Source organism: Clytia hemisphaerica, unplaced genomic scaffold, assembly GCF_902728285.1.
Source record: "Clytia hemisphaerica strain Z4C2 unplaced genomic scaffold, Clytia hemisphaerica genome assembly, whole genome shotgun sequence".
Lineage (NCBI taxonomy): Eukaryota > Metazoa > Cnidaria > Hydrozoa > Leptothecata > Clytiidae > Clytia > Clytia hemisphaerica.
The window spans coordinates 377,460-397,401 of NW_027104287.1; the positions used below are offsets into that span (position 1 = coordinate 377,460).

General features: G+C 36.0%; 1 protein-coding gene across 3 annotated transcripts; it reads left to right on the plus strand.

Moving 5' to 3' along the window:
* Nucleotides 1-1,160: 1,160 nt before the first annotated feature.
* Nucleotides 1,161-19,863, plus strand: LOC136817021 (uncharacterized protein DDB_G0284459-like). Of its 3 annotated transcripts, XM_067073365.1 has the most exons (20): nt 1,161-1,326; nt 1,653-1,795; nt 1,972-2,067; nt 2,691-2,778; nt 2,943-3,034; nt 3,397-3,528; nt 3,788-3,967; nt 4,501-4,558; nt 7,041-7,179; nt 8,578-8,681; nt 9,089-9,192; nt 9,495-9,567; nt 11,479-11,538; nt 12,208-13,621; nt 13,859-14,179; nt 14,715-14,743; nt 15,056-15,114; nt 15,578-15,724; nt 16,777-16,805; nt 17,026-17,187. In XM_067073365.1, the coding sequence occupies exons 1-14, from the start codon at nt 1,212-1,214 to the stop codon at nt 12,840-12,842; spliced, it is 2,019 nt and encodes a 672-aa protein (XP_066929466.1). In that variant the 5' UTR covers nt 1,161-1,211; the 3' UTR covers nt 12,843-13,621; nt 13,859-14,179; nt 14,715-14,743; nt 15,056-15,114; nt 15,578-15,724; nt 16,777-16,805; nt 17,026-17,187. The 3 variants fall into 3 exon arrangements, with proteins under 3 accessions (XP_066929466.1, XP_066929467.1, XP_066929465.1); XM_067073366.1 differs by lacking the exon at nt 16,777-16,805; XM_067073364.1 differs by lacking the exons at nt 1,161-1,326; nt 1,653-1,795; nt 1,972-2,067; ... (8 more) ...; nt 9,495-9,567; nt 11,479-11,538 and adding an exon at nt 17,940-19,863 and having other exon boundaries at nt 12,471-13,621; nt 17,026-17,601.
* Nucleotides 19,864-19,942: the final 79 nt, after the last annotated feature.

Consider the following 19,942-nt stretch of genomic DNA (forward strand, 5'->3'; position numbering starts at 1 on the left):
TGATGAGATTTTAGCTCCCCCCAATTACATAGGTCCCCCAAAAAAGTGGTGTACTTCCAGCCCTCTCCTATTTTGGGAAAAATTTAGGGTGTAACCCCCCCCCCCCAACTAGCAGGGGGGGCTGACGCTATGATCCCTAATTATCTCCCTTGAGTGTTTGACCACGCATCCAAATAAAAATAGCAATAATGGTAGGGAAGAAGTGGGAAGATGAAAACATGGGAATTTTTTTAGATGTTCTGGTTGTTTTCTTTTCAATTACTTGCTAAGATATCTTGTTTTAGTTTTCTTAATCACATGGTTGTACCGTGTAAAGAACTAAAGGTAAATCTTTATTTAGCTTTAATTCTTCTTTTCTGTTTGCCAATTTTGTAGTGCTGTTTTGGGTTGGAAGTTTTGTTTTAAAAATCTTGGATTTTGAAAAAAAATTTCTCCAAAATTCACTTTGCACTTTCTGTCTAACAGACTTTCCACCACACTGTCTATATTTTATGGTCAAGGCTGCCATTCTAAATTGATTTATCACTGCTGGGGTACCATCTTGAAATTATGCATGTCATTATGTGCATATATTTATTTGCAGCCATGGGATTCATGCAGGAAAATCTGTCAACAGGGGTTCACCTGATTTCTAGGTGAACCAAGCTCTATAATTTTAGAACTTTGTCTGGCTGAGGTAAAACTTATTTTTTCTAAAATTTTGAGCTTGGATATCCAGGCTAAGCGTACACTTGCCTAATTCCGGAAGGTTTTCAATATTTTCAATCAAATCACAAACATAAGTTATCAAATGAAAAAATTTTTGTTAACAGAACAAAACTCAACCTTTTCCCTACCTTTCCAAACAAAAATCTTTAATATTCCATTTACCGCTAAATAAATATAAACAAAAAGGTCATTTATCCCAAGCGTTCCTTATTCCTGACATTCCATTCCAATAGTTGATTTAAAAGTTTTTCAGAGCACATCACTGACTGTACTTTATCTTGAAAATAAAATAATTAATTTTATATATAAATTAGAAGCAAGTAAGATTATTTACTTTACAAACTTTCTACATTTTTTAATAAATCTACATTTATCTCAGCAAAATTTCTGATGTATCAGCATAAGCTACAAAAAAACCAACTATCTCTGTTTCAATATTCTCTTTATTTTACAGGTGCCTTAATTAAATTATGATAGACCAAAAAATACTTTAGTGATTCAATATGGATGAGAATAGAGAGAAGAAAAAAAGAAAGAAGAAGAATGATACACCTCCACCAAGGTCTTCTCCACCTCCATCTCTGAAGCCATTCACCATCCCAAAGACTGGGAACAAGGGTAGAAAATTTGAATTTTTTATCATAATTTTTAAAGTAGGCTAACTGTAATAATATTTCATTTTTGGTCATCACTTTTTAACTGAATGTACGCAATGAACGACTTTCAAAATCAATACCAGTTTAATTTGTTTACGTTTGCATCATTTATTCTTACCTACAATTTTTGTGAGTGTGAAAGCACTTCTACTTAAAGATAATTCTTTCTCAATTTTAGGATTCAAGATGATACACTTTGCATCTGTTAGTTATAATAATAATTCTTATTGCGATATTCCAGAACGGTTATTTTTGAATTACACTTGCAAATTCTTTACTTTTTTACAGATTTATTTACTTCTTTGAGTCTGGACTCTCATGATGCAAAAGATATCGTTAAAAACATCAACAACACACTTTGGGACAGAGCAACTACTACAATAAATGTGATCAAAATAGAAAAAGTTCAGAATTCGCTTTTTCAAAGTGAGGTATGATGCTCCAAATACTTCTAAATTCAATCTTGAATTCTCAAGAATGATTTTTCTCAATTTGATAACGATTTCTGATCCATTTTGACTATTGCTTAAAAAGCATACTTTTCTAGAGCTCGCTCTTAGTAGATCTTTGATTTTATATTTTGTTTTTCAATTTCTATTTACTTAAGTATGATGCAAAAAGAAAAGAATTCAAAGAGAAGAAATATACAACATCTGAAACAGCTGACTCATATGGATTTTTGTTTTTCAAAAATATTGCAGAGGTTGGTATCAGTATGCTTTTGGCATATTTCAGAAGGGGATCACAACTACCCCTCCCCCCTCTAGTCTAGAGCAACCCTCCTACTCTAGGCTCTACCCCTTTTCAAAAGTTAATGGAACCCCCCTCAAAATCAAGGTGTCATTGGGATTTTTTCTCATTTTCAAGACATTATGGATCACTAATATTAACTAAAATGATAGCAAGTCAATTTTTTTTATCTGCCGAGAGTGCTCGATGATATCAGAGCTTGTTCAAATTAAAAGAAAGAAACTTGATTTACTATTTAGAACTTTTTAAGTTTCATGCTGCCCATATGGACGACAATCATCAGCTAAATGAAAATTGTTTGAAAAATATTCATTATACAAATCTTCGTTTGAAATTTTGACTTCAATTTTTCATTAAATGTTTATACGATGCCGATTCTAAGATGATAAAATTGGTTTAGAAAAGATTACAAGCAAATCGATAATCCAAGACTGCAAAGCTAGAAATTTAGAAAGTAAAAACGGTTTATTCTGGGGGGACTTAACTGAGGATTATTTTTTTTAATAATGAAAAAGATATTTGAAGAATAAAAGTTAGAGTTGATGGGAGGCTACATTTTAAGATATATTTTTCTAGTGCAAGACAGCTTGTTCTGATGGAATCATTCGTGGTGACCAAAGATTGCCATCAACTGCAGGTTATTGCCTTGGTGATAAAAAATATGGTAAGTAGCCAAACTGTTAATTTAAAAATGATAATCAATATAATTCTTGAAATGAAAACAACCAAAATAGTTAGTTTATGTAAACTATGTTCTGTTAAAAACTTTTTTTCTTTCAATTATTATATTTTTCTAAAAGATTTTTTTCCTTTGTCTTTTATTTTCAGGAATATATCTATGTCGTTGTGCAGATATTTTGAATACTCTCCCTCTATGGGAGAAAGATAACGTTATTGTTTTGGTTTGCAAATTCATGAAGGTGATTTTTCTTTGTTCCGAAATATTTTTTCTATATTTCTTACTTATTCCTTGATTCCAAAATTTAGAAGAATCTTTATACTACAAGCATAGGACTCATATTGTATGATGAAAAAAATCTCAGCACCCTCCCTTATATAACAGTCTGCCAGAAAATCAGTATCTTGGCAACTTTCTTTTAAATCTCTACGATACTGGTCAGATATAATTGTGAATTCTGGATATTTTGTTGTTTCTCGAAGTTTCAAGCTTGGTTTTAAAGTGTACTGGGGATTTCTTACCAAATATTATTTATGCCATCATTGAAACCCTGCATTAAATAGACGAACATTATTCTTGTTCTTCTTTTACACAATTATTCAGGGAAAGACAAACACTGTCAATGAGAATACAAATTCAACGATAGAACCCTCCCCAGAATTTGATGCACACACATCAAAGTCTTTTCAAAGAGGAAAAAAGTGGACACATGCAAAAATTTATAACACCTCACAGGTAAAATGTTAATGTTCTTCCCTCACTTTCTTTTATACTTCCCTGTTTTAGTACTAATGGTAGAGTCCTCTGAAAGAATATGTAAAATGCTTTCAATGGTCTTCCTTGAATAGATTGCTTCCTCTTAGAGGTCAGCTAAATGTCTTGAACCTGCTTGAATTTATAAACAGGTCAAAGTTACAGGGCGCCTCCTGCTTTTTGTGAATCTTTGATATCCGGAAGTAAACCAAGCTCAAGTAATTCAAATCCATTTCTCTAGATTTATCTTTACGAAGTTGACTTGGATAAGTTTTCTGAAGAAGATGAAGATGCAATATACGCTAAACGCCCTCGTCAATGTTTACCTTACGCCATCGCCACCTTTCGTGTTCAGCAAAATGTACAACCCTCTGTTATAACTAAAGGACCAGTTACTCAAAAGTCTGCAGCAGCTAAGCAAGTATGTTAGACCTAATTTATGAACAATATTTACCATAGCGAACACGGTTTTAATAACGAGATGACTTCTAGACGACTCAATAGGACTGAGTATCTCCACTGTAAAAGAGAAGCCAACCATATGGATCCATTAATGGGCTATTCCAGAAAAAATTTGTACCCCCTATGTTGAGGAGGTCTTTTTCGGGAAAGCCGACACCCTGGATTTTTTCTCAAATTTTCAAGACCCCCCCTGGATTTTTTTCTCATTTTTTAGACTACCCTGGATTTTACCTCCTCAACATATGATAACCACCCTGGATTTTTACACTCAAAAAAACGGACCACCCTGGATTTTTTATTTTTCCATACCACCCTGGACGTCACACCTCCTCAACATAGGGGGTACAGACTATTTCTAGAATAGCCCAATGCGAAAAATTGGAACTAGAATGTTGCTGCTACCAGTTCCCTGTTTTAGTGGCTTACTTCTAATCAAGGAAGGGTGTTGCAATATTTCAGTATTTGCATTCTATACTTTTTTTTAACTTTTAGTTACCTTCAACAATGCAACCGGTCGCTGTTCCTCTTCCAAGCAATCAAGCCCCATCAGGTATGAATACAGAATTTATACCTCCCTTGCCTAAAATCATTGTAACACCAGGGGGTACAACTGCAGGGTACTACATATTTTTTTATAAGCATACAAAAATCTAAAAACTGTCTCGGAGATGCTTAGATCGAGAGATTGGCAAGGCTGAAAAATGCTTTGAAGAATGCTTATATCCTAAGCAAATTTTTAGGGAGATTCCAAAAATCCAAAAAACTTTTTTTGAGGTAAAAAGGGACTCGTTTTGCAAAATTTCCATTCTAATTTGCCAAAATAAATAAATTAGATTTATTTAATTTATTTAAATGTAAATGATAAATTTTACCCATTATAACCTCCAAATACCAAAATTCAGTATCAGGTACTAGCTATACCAACCCCACCCCAAATGTAGTACCGGACCGGGTATCAACTTTTTTGAGATTCAAATTAGATTCTACCACCCGGCTATGGGTCAGTACCCTACGGCTGTACCCCCTTCCCTGGTGCACACAACAATACCTTTTTGGACCTACCCCGGTGGGGTGAAGGTCCTATAAATTAACCCGTGTTCGTTAGTTCGTTCGTTAGTTACCAACTTTTCTCGAGATTGGCTCATTCAATTTTTCTGATTTTTTGCACAAAGGTGCATTACTATAAACCCTCGAATGTGACGGAGCCCGATTTTCGAAAAAAAAATTTTTTTCCGGCTGGTAGAACCGGAAATGTCCCGAAAAAAGCGGTTTTTTTTGAGATTTTCTCGAGATTTTATCATTAGTTTTTTGCGATTTTTTTGCACATAGATGCACATTAGTACTGCTGCCGAAAAGGTGTCGAAAACCGTTTGCCGAAAAAAAATTTTTTCCGGTCTGTAAGAACCGGAAATGTGCCGGAAATCGTCGTTTTTTTTCACATTTCCGTCACATTTTTTCAACTTATTTTAATTGTTTCTTTACAGAAAAATGTTCTTTATGATGATGCCCAAAACTTAGCATTGTTTGATTTCCAAAAAAAATCATCCTTTGAATCCGGAACTCCTTAAAAATCGCCGGAACAGCCGAAAACCGGCGTAAAACGGTTTTCCTTCATTTTTTCAACTTATACTCGACAGATTTTTCATGATTTTTTGCACAATGATGTAAAATGGCAATGCCCAAAATGTGACAGAGCCCAATTTTTCGAAAAAGAAATTTTTCCGGCCCGGCCGCTAGAACCGGAAATGTCCCGAAAAAAGCGGTTTTTTTGAGATTTTCTCGAGATTTTTATCATTAGTTTTTTTGCGATTTTTTGCACATAGATGCACATTAGTACTGCTGAAAAGGTGTCGAAAACCGTTTGCCGAAAAAATTTTTTTTCCGGTCTGTAGAACCGGAAATGTGCCGGAAATCGTCGTTTTTTTCACATTTCCGTCACATTTTTTTTCAACTTATTTTAATTGTTTCTTCTTTACAGAAAAATGTTCTTTATGATGATGTCCCAAAACTTAGCATCGTTTAATTTCCAAGAAAATCATCCTTTGAATCCGGAACTCCTTAAAAAATCGCCGGAACAGCCGAAAACCGGCGTAAAAAAAAAACGGTTTTCCTTCATTTTTTCAACTTATTAACTCGACAGATTTTTCATGATTTTTTGGCACAATGATGTAAAATGGCAATGCCCAAAATGTGACAGAGCCCAATTTTCGAAAAAGAAAATTTTTCCGGCCGCTAGAACCGGAAATGTCCCGAAAAAAGCGGTTTTTTTGAGATTTTCTCGAGATGAATGATTGATTAAAGTGTCGATATTATTTTTCTTTCACCGTTAAACATCGATGCGTTTCTTAATTGCTTTCTCCGTTCCAATAGATATATAAATCGAAATTTAAAATTATACATTACTTCCATTAAATTCTAATTATTCGTTTTATAAATAGGTAGGTCCATTAAAGTATTACTTGTTCTTCTCTGAATAAATAAACGATACTTAAATGATATATTTCAGTAAGATTTTATGATAAAAATCAAGGTATATCCCTGCTAATGCGAACGCATCCTTAAGATATATGGCTTCTATTCTTCCTTTACCCTGCCTGGGATACTCTTTATTATAAACTACTCGTACTCTTAGGTTCCAAATAAACGGGGGGGGGGGTCGAATAAACAGGGGATTGAAAAATTTTCGAGATTTTAATAAACGGGCGGACCTAATTGCGAGGGGGGTTGGAAATTGTACTTCTGAAAACCCAAAATAAGGTAAATATAGGCTAAAATCAGGCTATTTAGAACAAAATAAGGGGCCTTCTCTTGACAGATGAAAATATTCTTAAAAATTAATAAACGAGGGGGTCCTAATAAGGTCTGGGGGGGGGTAGAAAATTTTCGAAAAATTAACAAGCGGGGGGGGGCCATTTGTTTGGAACCCAAGAGTATCTATAAAAAGCTTGACGTTTTGAAGAAAATATTCCACCTTTGGTGGCGTTAAAATACATGTTTTGTAGCTTTTTTTTCCTATCCTCTTTCATTTTTAGTGACTGACTTTGCAGCTCTGGTAGGAAATAACCGTCAAGTTTGGTCTGGCAATTACTACAATAATAATGTATCCTATGGACAAATCCGGCTCTGTATGTATTCAAAAGACATGAACAACCTCGCTCTACCAATCGACGGGTTAGTAAATCTTAAATCTAAGTTAACGTGAAGAAAGACCACTAGCTGGATTTCTCACCTCAATTTGATAGCTTTATAAAGCTCCTTTCGTTTCTGGCCAGGTTATAACCATACTTATGTTTATAAACTTAGCAACAAAAAAGAGTTAGGACGAAAAGGATTTCTGTCTACTTAGAGTTGAACTAAAGTCTGTCCAGATATAATTGGCAGTGGAAACAAGAATGCCTGTAACTTTTGACAGTCAAATATAATTATGGAAATTTTTTTTGCTTGTTTTAGAGAGTCAAAGGTGCTGTATTTGAATGTATTTTTGGTTGAAAAATTCGCGATTTTTAGCGGTTAAATTTGCGATTGCAAAAATTGAGCTTTTTTTCTACTTATGCTATAACGTTCATTTTTACACCAGTGGTAGTTCAACTTTAGGTTAAGAAGTTTGTTAAATTTCAAGGCAAACAAAAAAGTCCTTCAGAAGATATGGACCCGAAATACCCCATGGTAGCACTTTTTCTGTGAAATATCAAATCTCCAACTTATTACTAAAAACGGGGGTTATGTTATCTTTTTTGAACAGTGCAATTAAAAGTTGGAAAATGTTAAGTGTTGGTGCATTTGGTATTATTGCTATTGGTATCATTTATTACTTCGAAACGAAGTGAAATCACAGTATAATTGTTTTTATTTTAAAGATAAGCATGAACTTATATTGCCTTTGTTATTTTTAATTCCCAAAACACTAAACACAGTTTGGCTATGAGGTCATTAAAGAGATCGTAAAATGTGTTATGATCGAAAAAACTGTTTTTATTCAATCATATCACTACCCTCGTTTTAAGTAATAAGTTGGAGATTTGATATTTCACAGAAAAGTGCTACCAAGGGGTATTTCGGGTCCCATATCTTCCGAAGGACTTTTCTGTTTGCCTTGAAATTTAATAAACTTCTTAACCTAAGGTTGAACTACCACTGGTGTAAAAATGAACGTTATAGCATAAGTAGAAAAAAAGCTCAATTTTTGTAATCGCAAATTTAACCGCTAAATATCGCGAATTTTTCAACCAAAAATACATTCAAATATAGCGCTTTTGATTCTCTAAAACAAGCAAAAATAATTTACATAATTATATTTGACTATCAAAAGTTACAGGCATTCTTGTTTCCACTGCCAATTATATCTGGACAGACTTTAGGTAACTGCTTCTAGATCACAGTGTATCCAGAAAAAGCGTTACAGAATTTAAATAAAGCATAAAATCCTCATAATTAATATTGAATCGTTATCTTTGAAAGTCTGCTTCGTAAAAGTGTCTGTACCGATGGTTACTAGCCTTGCCCAACATTGCAAATTACTTCATTATTAATTTCTGTGCTTTTTTATTTGCATTTTTGTTTAATTTTTAGTACTTCATTGTGTGTCACACAGAAAATATCAATTGCGAAATTGGAAAGTGTTTTACCGCAGAAAATCTTTCGCAAATGTCCCTGTTTGAATATGAGATATGCAGGTACGTTTTTATTATCACTTTTCTCCAGCAAAGCTCATTTGAGCTGGAGACGATCCCCAAATTATGATGTTTGTAGAATGAAATTAAATAAGAAGCTGAATGCGTTTTTGAAAATGGGCATAGATAAAATGACTTAAAATGAACGCTATTTTTAAAAGAACCACTCAATTTTAGCTTGAGTTGTTCTTAATTTTTTTGAAATTTTAAGGCTTAAAAATATTCTTATGATGTTCTTAAAAATGGTTTTACAATCTATTAAAATCTGTAATTTCGAAATCTGAGGCTCATTTTGTTCTTAATTTGTTCTGAGGTTTCTGCCAATTTTCAGCCTCGTGTTCTTATAAAATTGTTTTTATAAAAAAAGCTTGTATACATAACCGTTGAAAAATATTACAAACTTTATATAGAAACGGTAGAAAATGAGCGTTTTCTTCACGCGGAGATCCATCCGGAAGCTGTCATGTCAAACAAGTTCGAACACCTTCATCAACATCTACTGCAATCCGAAATGGTATCTTTATGTTAAACTTCTTTATAAGGGGGGAACTGACCCATAGCTGATGGGGTGGTGTTTTTAAGCTAAATCTGGTTGTGAGCTAAAGTTAGGATACTGTACTAAAAGGTTTAATTTTTTGCGTTAGTACACTGAGTTGGTACCCCCTTATAGGCCTTAGCCCTCTTTATCTACTTGACTTGTGAAATTCCCTAGAAAGAAAGAAAGTGTATACAGAAATCTCTATCGATATTATGACTTGTTCGTATAAACAGAAAGAGAAGTAAGTATTTTAATGTTAAATTTTTTTTTTATCTCAGGCAGGAATGAGTACCATTCGCCCTGGTTTGAAAATGTTCGTCATACCAACCGGTGAATACACACACAAAATTGGTAAGATATTTATTCTTCTCTTTATTCATTTTCTTTCTTCTTTTTTTGATGGAGTGTAATTTTTTAAGCAACGTGCTAGAATTCAGGGGGTGTTTTTTTATTGAAATGAAATTCAAAATGTAAAATCGTGAGTTTTTTTAAATCAAATAAAATTGAAAACAAAGAATACCTTACCTAATAGTAGGGGGCGAATCCTTAGGACCCATAACATCTTTTATGCGGCGCAACCAAACCTGGTCCATTTCAAAGAATAAAGTATTTAAAGAGTTTTTTGTGAGAGGGGTTTTCTGCTAGACTAGGAAAATTTCTCTGAAAACGACTCAAAAACTGACGTCACAGGCAAAACCTGTTGAAATTTTAAAGTCAATAAATCCCGAAGCCACTTATATAGTCCGGCGGCGATCCAGGATCACCCTTACAATTAGTAAATATGGGTTTTTATTTTATTTTCCCATCATATGGTCCCTTGGGACCCCAAGACCAGCTTTTGCCAAGCTGGCAAAGCTGGGGAAATTTTTTTATGGGGGCTTGAAGGGGTAGGGTCATTTTAGCCTGGGGGTCCTTAGAAAGTCGATTTTTGAAGTTCTTATTAAGCCAAAACTGATTGTGCCATCAGATAGAGCTTGAAGAGTAGATTTCCAAAATGGGGTCATTTGTCTCATTTAGTGGACTTACTCCCCCGGAATTGGCTGATACGTCTTCAAAAATGCAATATTTTTTGCTGACGTCAGCATTTTTGAGAAAGATTTCAGCGAAAGATACCAGTTTTAACAGATGCCGCCGGATTAATACCAATCGAAAGCTCTTGAAAAACGATATAGAGGCTTTTTAAGTGAACATACTTGATTTCCCAACGGCAATGACGTCAAAACGCAACTTGTCCTTTGCTTTCTTCGTTTAGTTGCGCCATAAATCTTGTTGTGTCTTCCGCGTGCTCTGTTGTCCGCTAACACAAATTTTTGATTATTTGGTAATTTTTTGGACCTACCTCCGGGTACCCCGGTGGAGGTCCTTTAAATTAACCCATGTTTATTCGTTCGTTCGTTCGTTCGTTCGTTCGTTCGTTCGTTCGTTCGTTCGTTCGTTCGTTCGTTCGTTCGTTCGTTCGTTCGTTCGTTCGTTCGTTCGTTCGTTCGTTCGTTCGTTCGTCTGTTACCAGCTTTTCTCGGGATTGTTTTTTGGCACAATGATGCAAAATGATGATTCCTAAAAAGTGACGGAGCCCGATTTTCGAAAAAACAAATTTTCCGGCCAAAAATGCCGGAAATATGCCGGAAATAGCTGTTTTTCTGGATATTCATTGGACTTTTTCCTTATAATTGGTTGTTTTTTCATTCAAAACCATTATTAATAGCAATGCCCACCATCAAGCATGTTTCAATTTTCAATGAAATTGATTTTTGAAGCCGGAACTATTTAAAAATCGCCGGAACAACCTATTTTCGCCGGAAAGACAGTATTTCTTGAATTTCTCGAGCTGTACTTTTTTTTATGAAATTTTGCACACTGATGCAAAATGACAATACCAGAGCACGATTTTCAAAGAATAAATTTTTCCGGCCGAATATGCCGGAAAAACCGGTTTTTTGACATTTTCTCGAATTTTCATCCTTACTTTTTTTCTGATTTTTGCCGAAGAGATGCGTATTCGCAATGCTCAAAAACATGGCCGAGTTTGATTTTTAAGAAAAAAATTTTTTCCGGTTGAAAATGCCGAAAATCGCCGTTTTTTTTGCTTTTTGCAGATTTTTTCCCTTATATTTCTATGTCTTTAACACAAAAACATTATTGATAACAATGCTCACCATCAAGCATAATTTTCTGACTGATTTTTTCATTTTTCTCGACACATTGCTATCTAACTTTCATCATCAGGTAGGTCCATTCAGCATCTAGCTTGTTTCTCTTTAGGTATCACTGGTCCTGGCTACCCTCCCATCCTTCACTGTCTCTTCTTGAAACCGTTCAAAGGTAAGCACATCTTCATACCTATACAGTAGGATGATAAATCTCTATGAGGTGGAATTTCAATGAGAAACCATTAAGCATTCGGTAATCTTAAATCACTCCCTCGTTACCAGTCTTATCGCACCCGAATTGCTGCTCAAAAAAAAACTTTAAAAAGTCAGTTTTTGGAAATGCTCACAAATCGCTGTATACTGAATGACCTTTTGTTTTTCTCTTTTCGAAATCTCTCTTCCTTACTTGTTTAGCCAGTGTGGGGGTGTTTCTGTTGAATAAACTGAAATAATAATAGCACATGAAATTGTAATGTTTTGGACATAAATTTTTCTGTAAATTCCTATCGTTAAGAACAAAGAAAATTTTAGCTCACTTAAGTATAATAAGTGACATCAAAAAATTTTAATGTCAATTTAATATTTATTATATATGATAATCAAAAATTGAAGTGTGGTACAGAAAAGTACCCCTTGTTTTTAACCGCCCCTAAAAAAGCTCCGCTATTATGAATATGGTTAACGATATTCCGTTTGTTGCGTATAAAGGGAAGAAAGATGATTTTTCTTTTTTGTTTAAAAATTCTGTTTTTAAATATTTTATTAATAGTTTAAGTAAATTGTAGGAGATACGTTGAATGATGTCCTTTTAGTTCCTGACTTCTTGTATCTTTGTTTTTAGATTGTGACGTCATCATCGAGAATCGTGACAACGTGTTCCAAGATTTCAAGAAACGAATCTTTGACTGTCTCATCGAACGCTTGCATCAAAATGAACAACTCAAAAGTCAAAAGTCCAAAAACCCTTCGCCTATTACCAAATATAAGAACGGATATTCGATGGACCAGCGCAAAAAGATCATCACAGCCTACAACACGATTCGGAAAACTTGCGCCGCTGCTAATGCCAAAAAGTCCAACGCTCCACCGCCCAACTCTAGTAACGCAATCACTGCTCCACCAAAACAAAATAAGTCTGATGATAAAGCTATGTTTCCGGATCAACGACCTTCCACCCAACATCCACCTCTGGACAATTCACGCCCCATTTCTCCTCCGCCCTCCTTACCATCAATTGACTTTTCAAGTCCTGCTATCCCAATCTCACAAACTGCTATCCCGACAACACAGTCTTCAACGGCGGCAAGTAACGCTCAAACGGACACCAGTACGACAGCTTTGTCGTCTATGTCGGCATTAATTAACTCTCCTGCTTTTCAAATGTTCCAAAAAACTAACCCGACAGTGGTACATTATCGGGGAAAACCCAGAACTTATGAAATCGCAAACTACTACAGTAGCATCAAAAGAGAATGAAAAAGTTACTAAATTGGGAGAGACTACTAGTCAAAACACGACTGTGTCTGTTTCGGAGCCACCAGCGGTTACTACATGTGCGGCAGTTTCTGATACTACCACGATGACCTCGAATACGTTATCAGGGTTTAAGATACCGCGCCGTTCATCTGCCAGCAGTACCACGATAAATATAGTTGAACCTGCATCACAACTACCTCAACCTACTCCTATCCAAAATCAAACACAAGACAGAACTCCAGCATCTACGCCATACGTTCCAACCGAGCGTACAACTCAACAAACCCTGTATTGTAAGAGCGCCGCTTTGGGTGGCTTATCGTTAATGAATATGATTTCTGATGAGACTCGACAGCAGGAGAGAGAACAAATGGAAAAGACTGCAGCAATGGCGAGAGGTGAACGTGCCCCTGTGTCTGAAAGTCATCATAAGTCATCAGGTGACAGATCACGTGATCGTTCGCGTGACCGTGACCGTGGCAGAAGACGAGGGCATCGTGATAGGTCGCGCGATCGAGGTCGAGACAGACGTCGCTCACGTTCGCGTGACCGGCGGCGATCACGGAGTCGCGATCGGGACCGATCAAGGGGTAGACACTCACGCAGGTCAGATTCACGCTCCAGCCGAAGAACGGGCAATTCTGAGGAGGCACCTAAGAGGAAAGATTATGGTAATCTGTGGCAGCAAAGGATGCGAGAAGCAGAAAACCAATTCATCAAGAGATATTCTTCACAAACAGAAGAATCGCAAACAGAAGGACCTCTTGTCATCGATACAGGTCAGATTGTTTTGCAAAAATGAATCTCTTCTTCGAGCTGTTAGGGAATTTTTTTTAATAGAAAGCTTCACTCGTGTGTGACTATTAGCTAACGAATGTTAAACTTGGCCATAAGGCTTTTTTTCCTACCCTGTTCTTTTTCAATTAAACTTTTGCATAGTTGTTCAACCCTTCACTAAATCCAATTGTCGCTGAAAATTCTAAATTCTAACACGGTTGCATATTATTTATCAACAGCCACGGAGAGTGATAAAACCGCTTCACCACTTAAACAACCAATCACGAACAACCATCTACATCAAAACAATACAAATTCAACCAACTCTTCCCAAGAAGACCGCCCACTTTCTGATATGGTTATCTCACCAGAACCGCAACCACACACTCCAACAATATCACCACGCCCTGCTAACGACGTCCAACAGAAAAAGGCCATGGCTCACTTAGATACGATTGTTCAAAATTTCTACCAAGACGAGCAACCGTCTCCTCGTCAACCGCACACCTCAATGCAAGTCATGAATGAAATGAGACGCAATGTTTCGAATACGGACCACGGTAAGTTAACTGTTTAAAACCCAGTATTTCAAGATTGATATTGGTTAGTTTATAATACAATGGAGTCTCTTTTTCACAAACCTCTATAACTCGTATGTCTCCTTAACTCGAAAAATGTTTATGTTCCTTCTGGCTAACAATGCCTTACTCCATAACTCGAACAAATCTTTGCTCCCCTTGCGGGTTTGAGATAAAGACTCCGTTGCACAATAATGTGTTTTTCGTTTAAAAAGTGATGACTCGTAACGAGTTTTTTCCGATCGAAGACTTTTGATTGACCTACATATCTAGATTTCTTTAGAAAACAGTTGACGCTTTCTAATTCGATTTTCAAGGGGAATTGGAATTTCATCGAATAAGGGAGCGTATCGAATGTTAGAGCGTCGTTAATGAGAGTTTCTTGTTGACGGAAGCTTTTAATATTATCGAATAATAGATCGTATGGAATGGTAGAACGTCGAACTAGAGATCGATACAGGTTTTCTTAAATCACTTCTCTTTTATTTACCGTCTTTTCCTATTCTCTCTTTTAAAGGTATGAACGACAACAGTTTCCATTTTGAGGTAAGAATATCAAAAATACTATTTTGTCAATTTATAACTTTAAGGAAACCTTTCAGGTTTACTAAATTATTTACGGACAAATTTGCGATATGTTATTAATTGTTAACGAGGCCTGAAAAATGTTGCTTTTGATTTATAATGAAGCGCTCCAAACGTCTTTTAGAATAAATTTGAACTACAAGAAAAATGGGAAAATCAAAAATATTTCTATTTGCAAAAGTTAAATAATCTCCGGGAAATATTACTCCAAGAATCCCTTTATCAGTTTTTTTTCGTTTCAATTAGTTGAAACTGCTTTTCAATTTTTTTTAGGATGTGAGCACGGATTCTGAATTAAGTAGAATTGGTGAAGCCATACGTACAACACGAAGGTTGGTTGGTTTGTTTGGAGTATTCTATAACTTTTATTTTGATTAAACAATCCTTTCATAGTCAAAAAACAATAAAAAACTATGTTTTTAGTAAAGTGCAATCAAGGCCGAAATGTATTGTGATTTTGGAGTTTTTGTTGTTTTCAGAATTTTAAATGCTGGCTATATGTGCATTTCTACTTTATTTCATTGGAATTGGCCATATTATATTCTCAGCCTTTTTGGAACACTTTTGAGCTTCTGGATACTGAAATCCTAAGGTTATAAGTCCTCAATGTTAAAACTTTTAAAATTTAAAATTTTTAATCAATTTTTAATAAATCATTGTGGTAAGTTTTTCTCAAGCATTATAACTTTGATTGTAGATCTTGGCTTGTGACTCACTTCCAGATTATCCGATAGTGTTAGACAGCCAGGTAAGTAAGTGAACCCTTTGCATCTAATACTTATTTTTGCTTTCTAGAGCATCAACACACACTCGACGCTTCTTCGAATCAGATGCCGATCCATTGTCTCCTAAATCACCTCGGTCACCCCAAACAACGCCAAACTCAACTCCAAAACATGAAACTGTGAAAGCTCCTCATCAACAACCTTCATACGGTGAAAGGTAATCTTCGATTATATTCTTCATATCAATCTCCATGGTAACTGTAATTGTATTTGCAGTGGAGTTACCATAACTCAAACACGCATGGAGAATATGTTCAAGTTTAGGAAATTTCGAAAATTGGACTAAGGTTTTTTTAAGGCATAGTTAACTGAATGGACTAGAAAACTTGTTTGAGTTAAAGAGACATTCGAGCTGTAGAGGTTCGAGCTATTATCGGGGAAAACTTCGTCGGGGAAAATTTTCGTCGGGGAAAAATTCGTCACTTGCTGGTAGTTGGTAAACGCATTAAGGCCGGGGAAAATTTTCGTCACTTGTCCAAAGTTTCGTCACTTTTCCCCGACGAAGTTTTCCCCGATAAGGTACACCACGCAACTTAAGTGACAATCATAAATTCGCCTTGCTACAGAGTAAAACAACAACATGAACGCGTACCGGGCTCTCCCGCTACATGAGATCAGCCCCCTTGTAGATTCATGGTACCGTATTCTTTAAAAGATTTGATTCCCTATACAAACCTACGGGTATAGGACAGAAAGAATTGAGCGATCTCAGTGGCAATTAATGGGTTAATTCCCTAAACAAAAATACAGAACAACGTGTTTAAAAGCATCATTTCTACCGGAATGTATTTTAAACCTTAAAGTATCAAAGGTGGGAATCTTTACATGACAGTCTCAACTAAGTAGTTTTAGGCACCCTGTGTCTGTAAATGATAGGCGCCCACTCAGAATGGCAGACGTGGCTGTGGAGATTTTAAAATTGTCCTCCCCTGGATTTAAGGCAGGTTGAGATCTTAAGTCAAGGGGGGGGGGCAGATTTCTGTCCACATCGTGGTTGCAACAGATTCGTTTTTGATAGCCTTAACCAATGAATTGATGCTTTTAAATATGCTCATTTCTTTTGAGTGGTAGAGCACAAAGTATTTCCAAATTTTACTTATTTTCCTTTTCTGACTTCATTTTGTATTTTAATTTATTTTACTTTGTCAGAATGATGTTTTTATTTTATTTTCTCTTTTTTTACTTTCTTAATACTTTGTTCTCTGCCAGGCCAAAAGACTTGAGCAGCGGGACACAAGGTAATTTGTTTGTTTATATCTCTTATTTTGCAGCTTTTAAATTGATTCATAAACACACACTCGTCTGAGTCTTAGCTAGTTATACAGTAAAGTCTTTTTTAGCGGACACCCCGAAAAGCGGACGATGTAAATAGTGGACAAATTTTATTAAAATCTTTTTACAAAGACTGTGTACTTAAATACTGGTTTTATAGCAAGTTTTTTTCTTTATCACGTGTAGGAGCCGTACCTACATCCATCACAAATTCTTCGTCAACAACTCACACCCTCTACTCAAGCAACGATCAATCGAAAATAACAACCATCCCGAACCCCAACCCCAACAAAAGCAACCAATCGACAACACTACCAACGACGACGACATCAAATGGCTTGAAGAGTACTAACCGACATCAGTCATCACCTACAAAAATGACAGCAGTGTCTTCTTCAAAAGCACGTCGTGATGCTAAACGGCGTCGTGAGGAGCGAAGCCGACTGGACCCATCTTCCTCTGAAGACGAACGCCATGATAAAAGGTCCAGTACCAAGAAACGGAAAACAGACCTGTCGAAGAGATCAAGTGAAGATAAATCGAAGACAAGTGATGAAAGAACGAAGCCAATAGAGACAGACAAGAAACCCACAAAAGCTAACGAAAAAGCAGCAGTAAACCCTGAGAAGACCAACAAAATCTCGATGACGGAATTTTTAGCACAATTGGCTCCCTTCCGTCGGGATGAAGACGACCCAAAACCGCAAAGAATTCAAGAAAATGAGAAAGCCAAACATAAACTGAAAGAACTTTTACATTGCGGTAATTATATTACTACTTCTTATGATTGTGCCATCTGAAAATAAGAGCTAGTTTCTAAAAACACTTTGCTTGGTCTATTAAGCATCTGTCAGTTCTGTCCATTTAATTCCTCCACGCCCCGTACCGTCTATCTTTAACATTAACCCTATTCACACTGGGTTTTCACACTGGGCTTTTAGAGGTGGTTCAGAACTAGGGGGGGGGGGCTTTTCCTGTACCACCCCTTAACTTTTGATCTAGTCGATCTTTTTGGATGAAATTTGGCACACAAGATCCTTGCAGTAACCCTCCCTTCAGTTTTATTGTATTACACTATTTACTCTCCATTTTGTTTGCAGTCGAAGAACCACCATCAAAACCGGTCACCGACCATCGAACATGTCAAATCAAACAAGCAACACTACCAAAGCAAAAACGAAGAACGCCAAAACCGAAAGCCGAGACAACAACCTCTCCTGATAAAAAACCAACATCATCATCAACAACAGATCAACCTAGAAATGTATTGACTGAAAGGCTAACCAGCAACACTGTTAATGCTAACACGACTCTGACAAGTACTCCAAAACTGCCAACAGTGAAAGCTATTTCGAACAAACGAACGGAAACTCAACCGTTGAATCCAAGTGAATCCGATTCCATCGATATGGAGATCACAAAATCACCATCACCTACTAAAGTCTCTTTCCAAGTTTCAAACGATGGTATCAGCTTGTTTCCAAAGGTTGTCACCTTGCCTGAGAACGCAACTCCAAACTCAATTCCAAACTCAACTGATTCAACCAGTCGCGCGATGAATAACGCCGCGCCTGTTTCCTGCGTTCGTGTCGACCGGGACATTTCATCAGCTATAGGATTGGCCAATGACCGGTCGACACCGAAATCGTTGAAAGAATGGAAGGAAAGATTGAAAGATCAGAATAAAGATATTGATGATTTCTGTATGGATTTGATTGAAGAAATGACAAACCTTTTGGAGTGAAGGAAAATGAGTAATTTTGATGAATTTTGTTGAACACATTAAAATGTGCTTTGTTTTTTGCGAAAAGTTCGAACGATTTGTTTGGCTGGTATTCTCGTGTTGATGATTTTCTTCGTCCTTTTAATTGTTAATTTATAATGATTTTGTGTTTGTTGTCTCAGTTTTTTTGGAATTTAATACTAACTAGTATCAGTAGTTACTGGGCATGAAATTGGTCAAAACTCTACTCCATCAATTAGTGAAGTGAAGATATGTGGGGTACAGCTGTAGGGTACTGACCAATAGCCTTGTGATGGCATTTGATTTTGCATCTCAAAAAGGTTAGTACTTGGTACTACATTTGGGGTGCGGGTTGGTATATCTCTCGTTTCAAGCTAGTACCTGGTACTGAATTTACGTTTTTGGTGAGTAAACTGGGTAACAATTTCCTTATTTTAGCAAATCAGAACAGAAATTTGGACTAAATCCTAATTTTCCAGAAAAATTCCAAAAATTTCACTTAACGGAAATATATTTTTTGTTGTTCTAATTTTCTCATTTTGAAAAAAAAAGATTTGCAGCTCTTCCATATTTCGGTGAAGTGAAATGGAGGTATATTTCCAGGGTGATGCATCTATATTTCTCTTGGTAACCGGCTTCTGAATAAGGGGTACCCCCCCCCTCTGATCTTTATCGTTGCTATTATAACATGGCACATTGCTGCTTCAGTGGGGTACATTCTTCGATTTCATCTTATTGAAGGCTAACTAATACTTGTTGATATACATTCCAGTGATAAAACTTTGTACTGCTGCTACGCTTCTCTTTTTTGTGGTTTCTTTTCATGTAAGACATCACTCGTGCTTCTGTTCATCGCTTCTAATGATTCTGATGCCTTTTTAGATTTAAAATGGGTATCTTCGAAGATTTGGTATCTTTCAATACTGAATATACAATTCTGCTTATACAACAGAGTCGTTTTCCTCTGAGACTCTTTACGTTGTCATTTTCTTTAGATATTCATTTTGGAATTTTTTTGAGAGAAATTTAGTGGCAGATGCGGGTGATGCAAAAGTTATAAGGAGATTGAAATGTCAAGTTGAAACTCTTCCTCATACCCTTTCGTATTTGCAACTTATATAACGCGTAGTACGGTAGTTTTATATTATTTTATGATGTATATATTATGCAAAATATTTTCTCAAAAGTGACCCTTTGTAAATAGCTTTAGGTAGAAAAAACAAATTCAAAATTTATTAGGCTTTTTCTAGAGGGAAAAAAGAAGTAGACATTGGATAGAACATCGCTTTTGAGTTCGTTTGGTTGCTTTCAAATTTTCAGTTTCGTATTTGTAGGGTTGCAGACAAATTACTAATAACC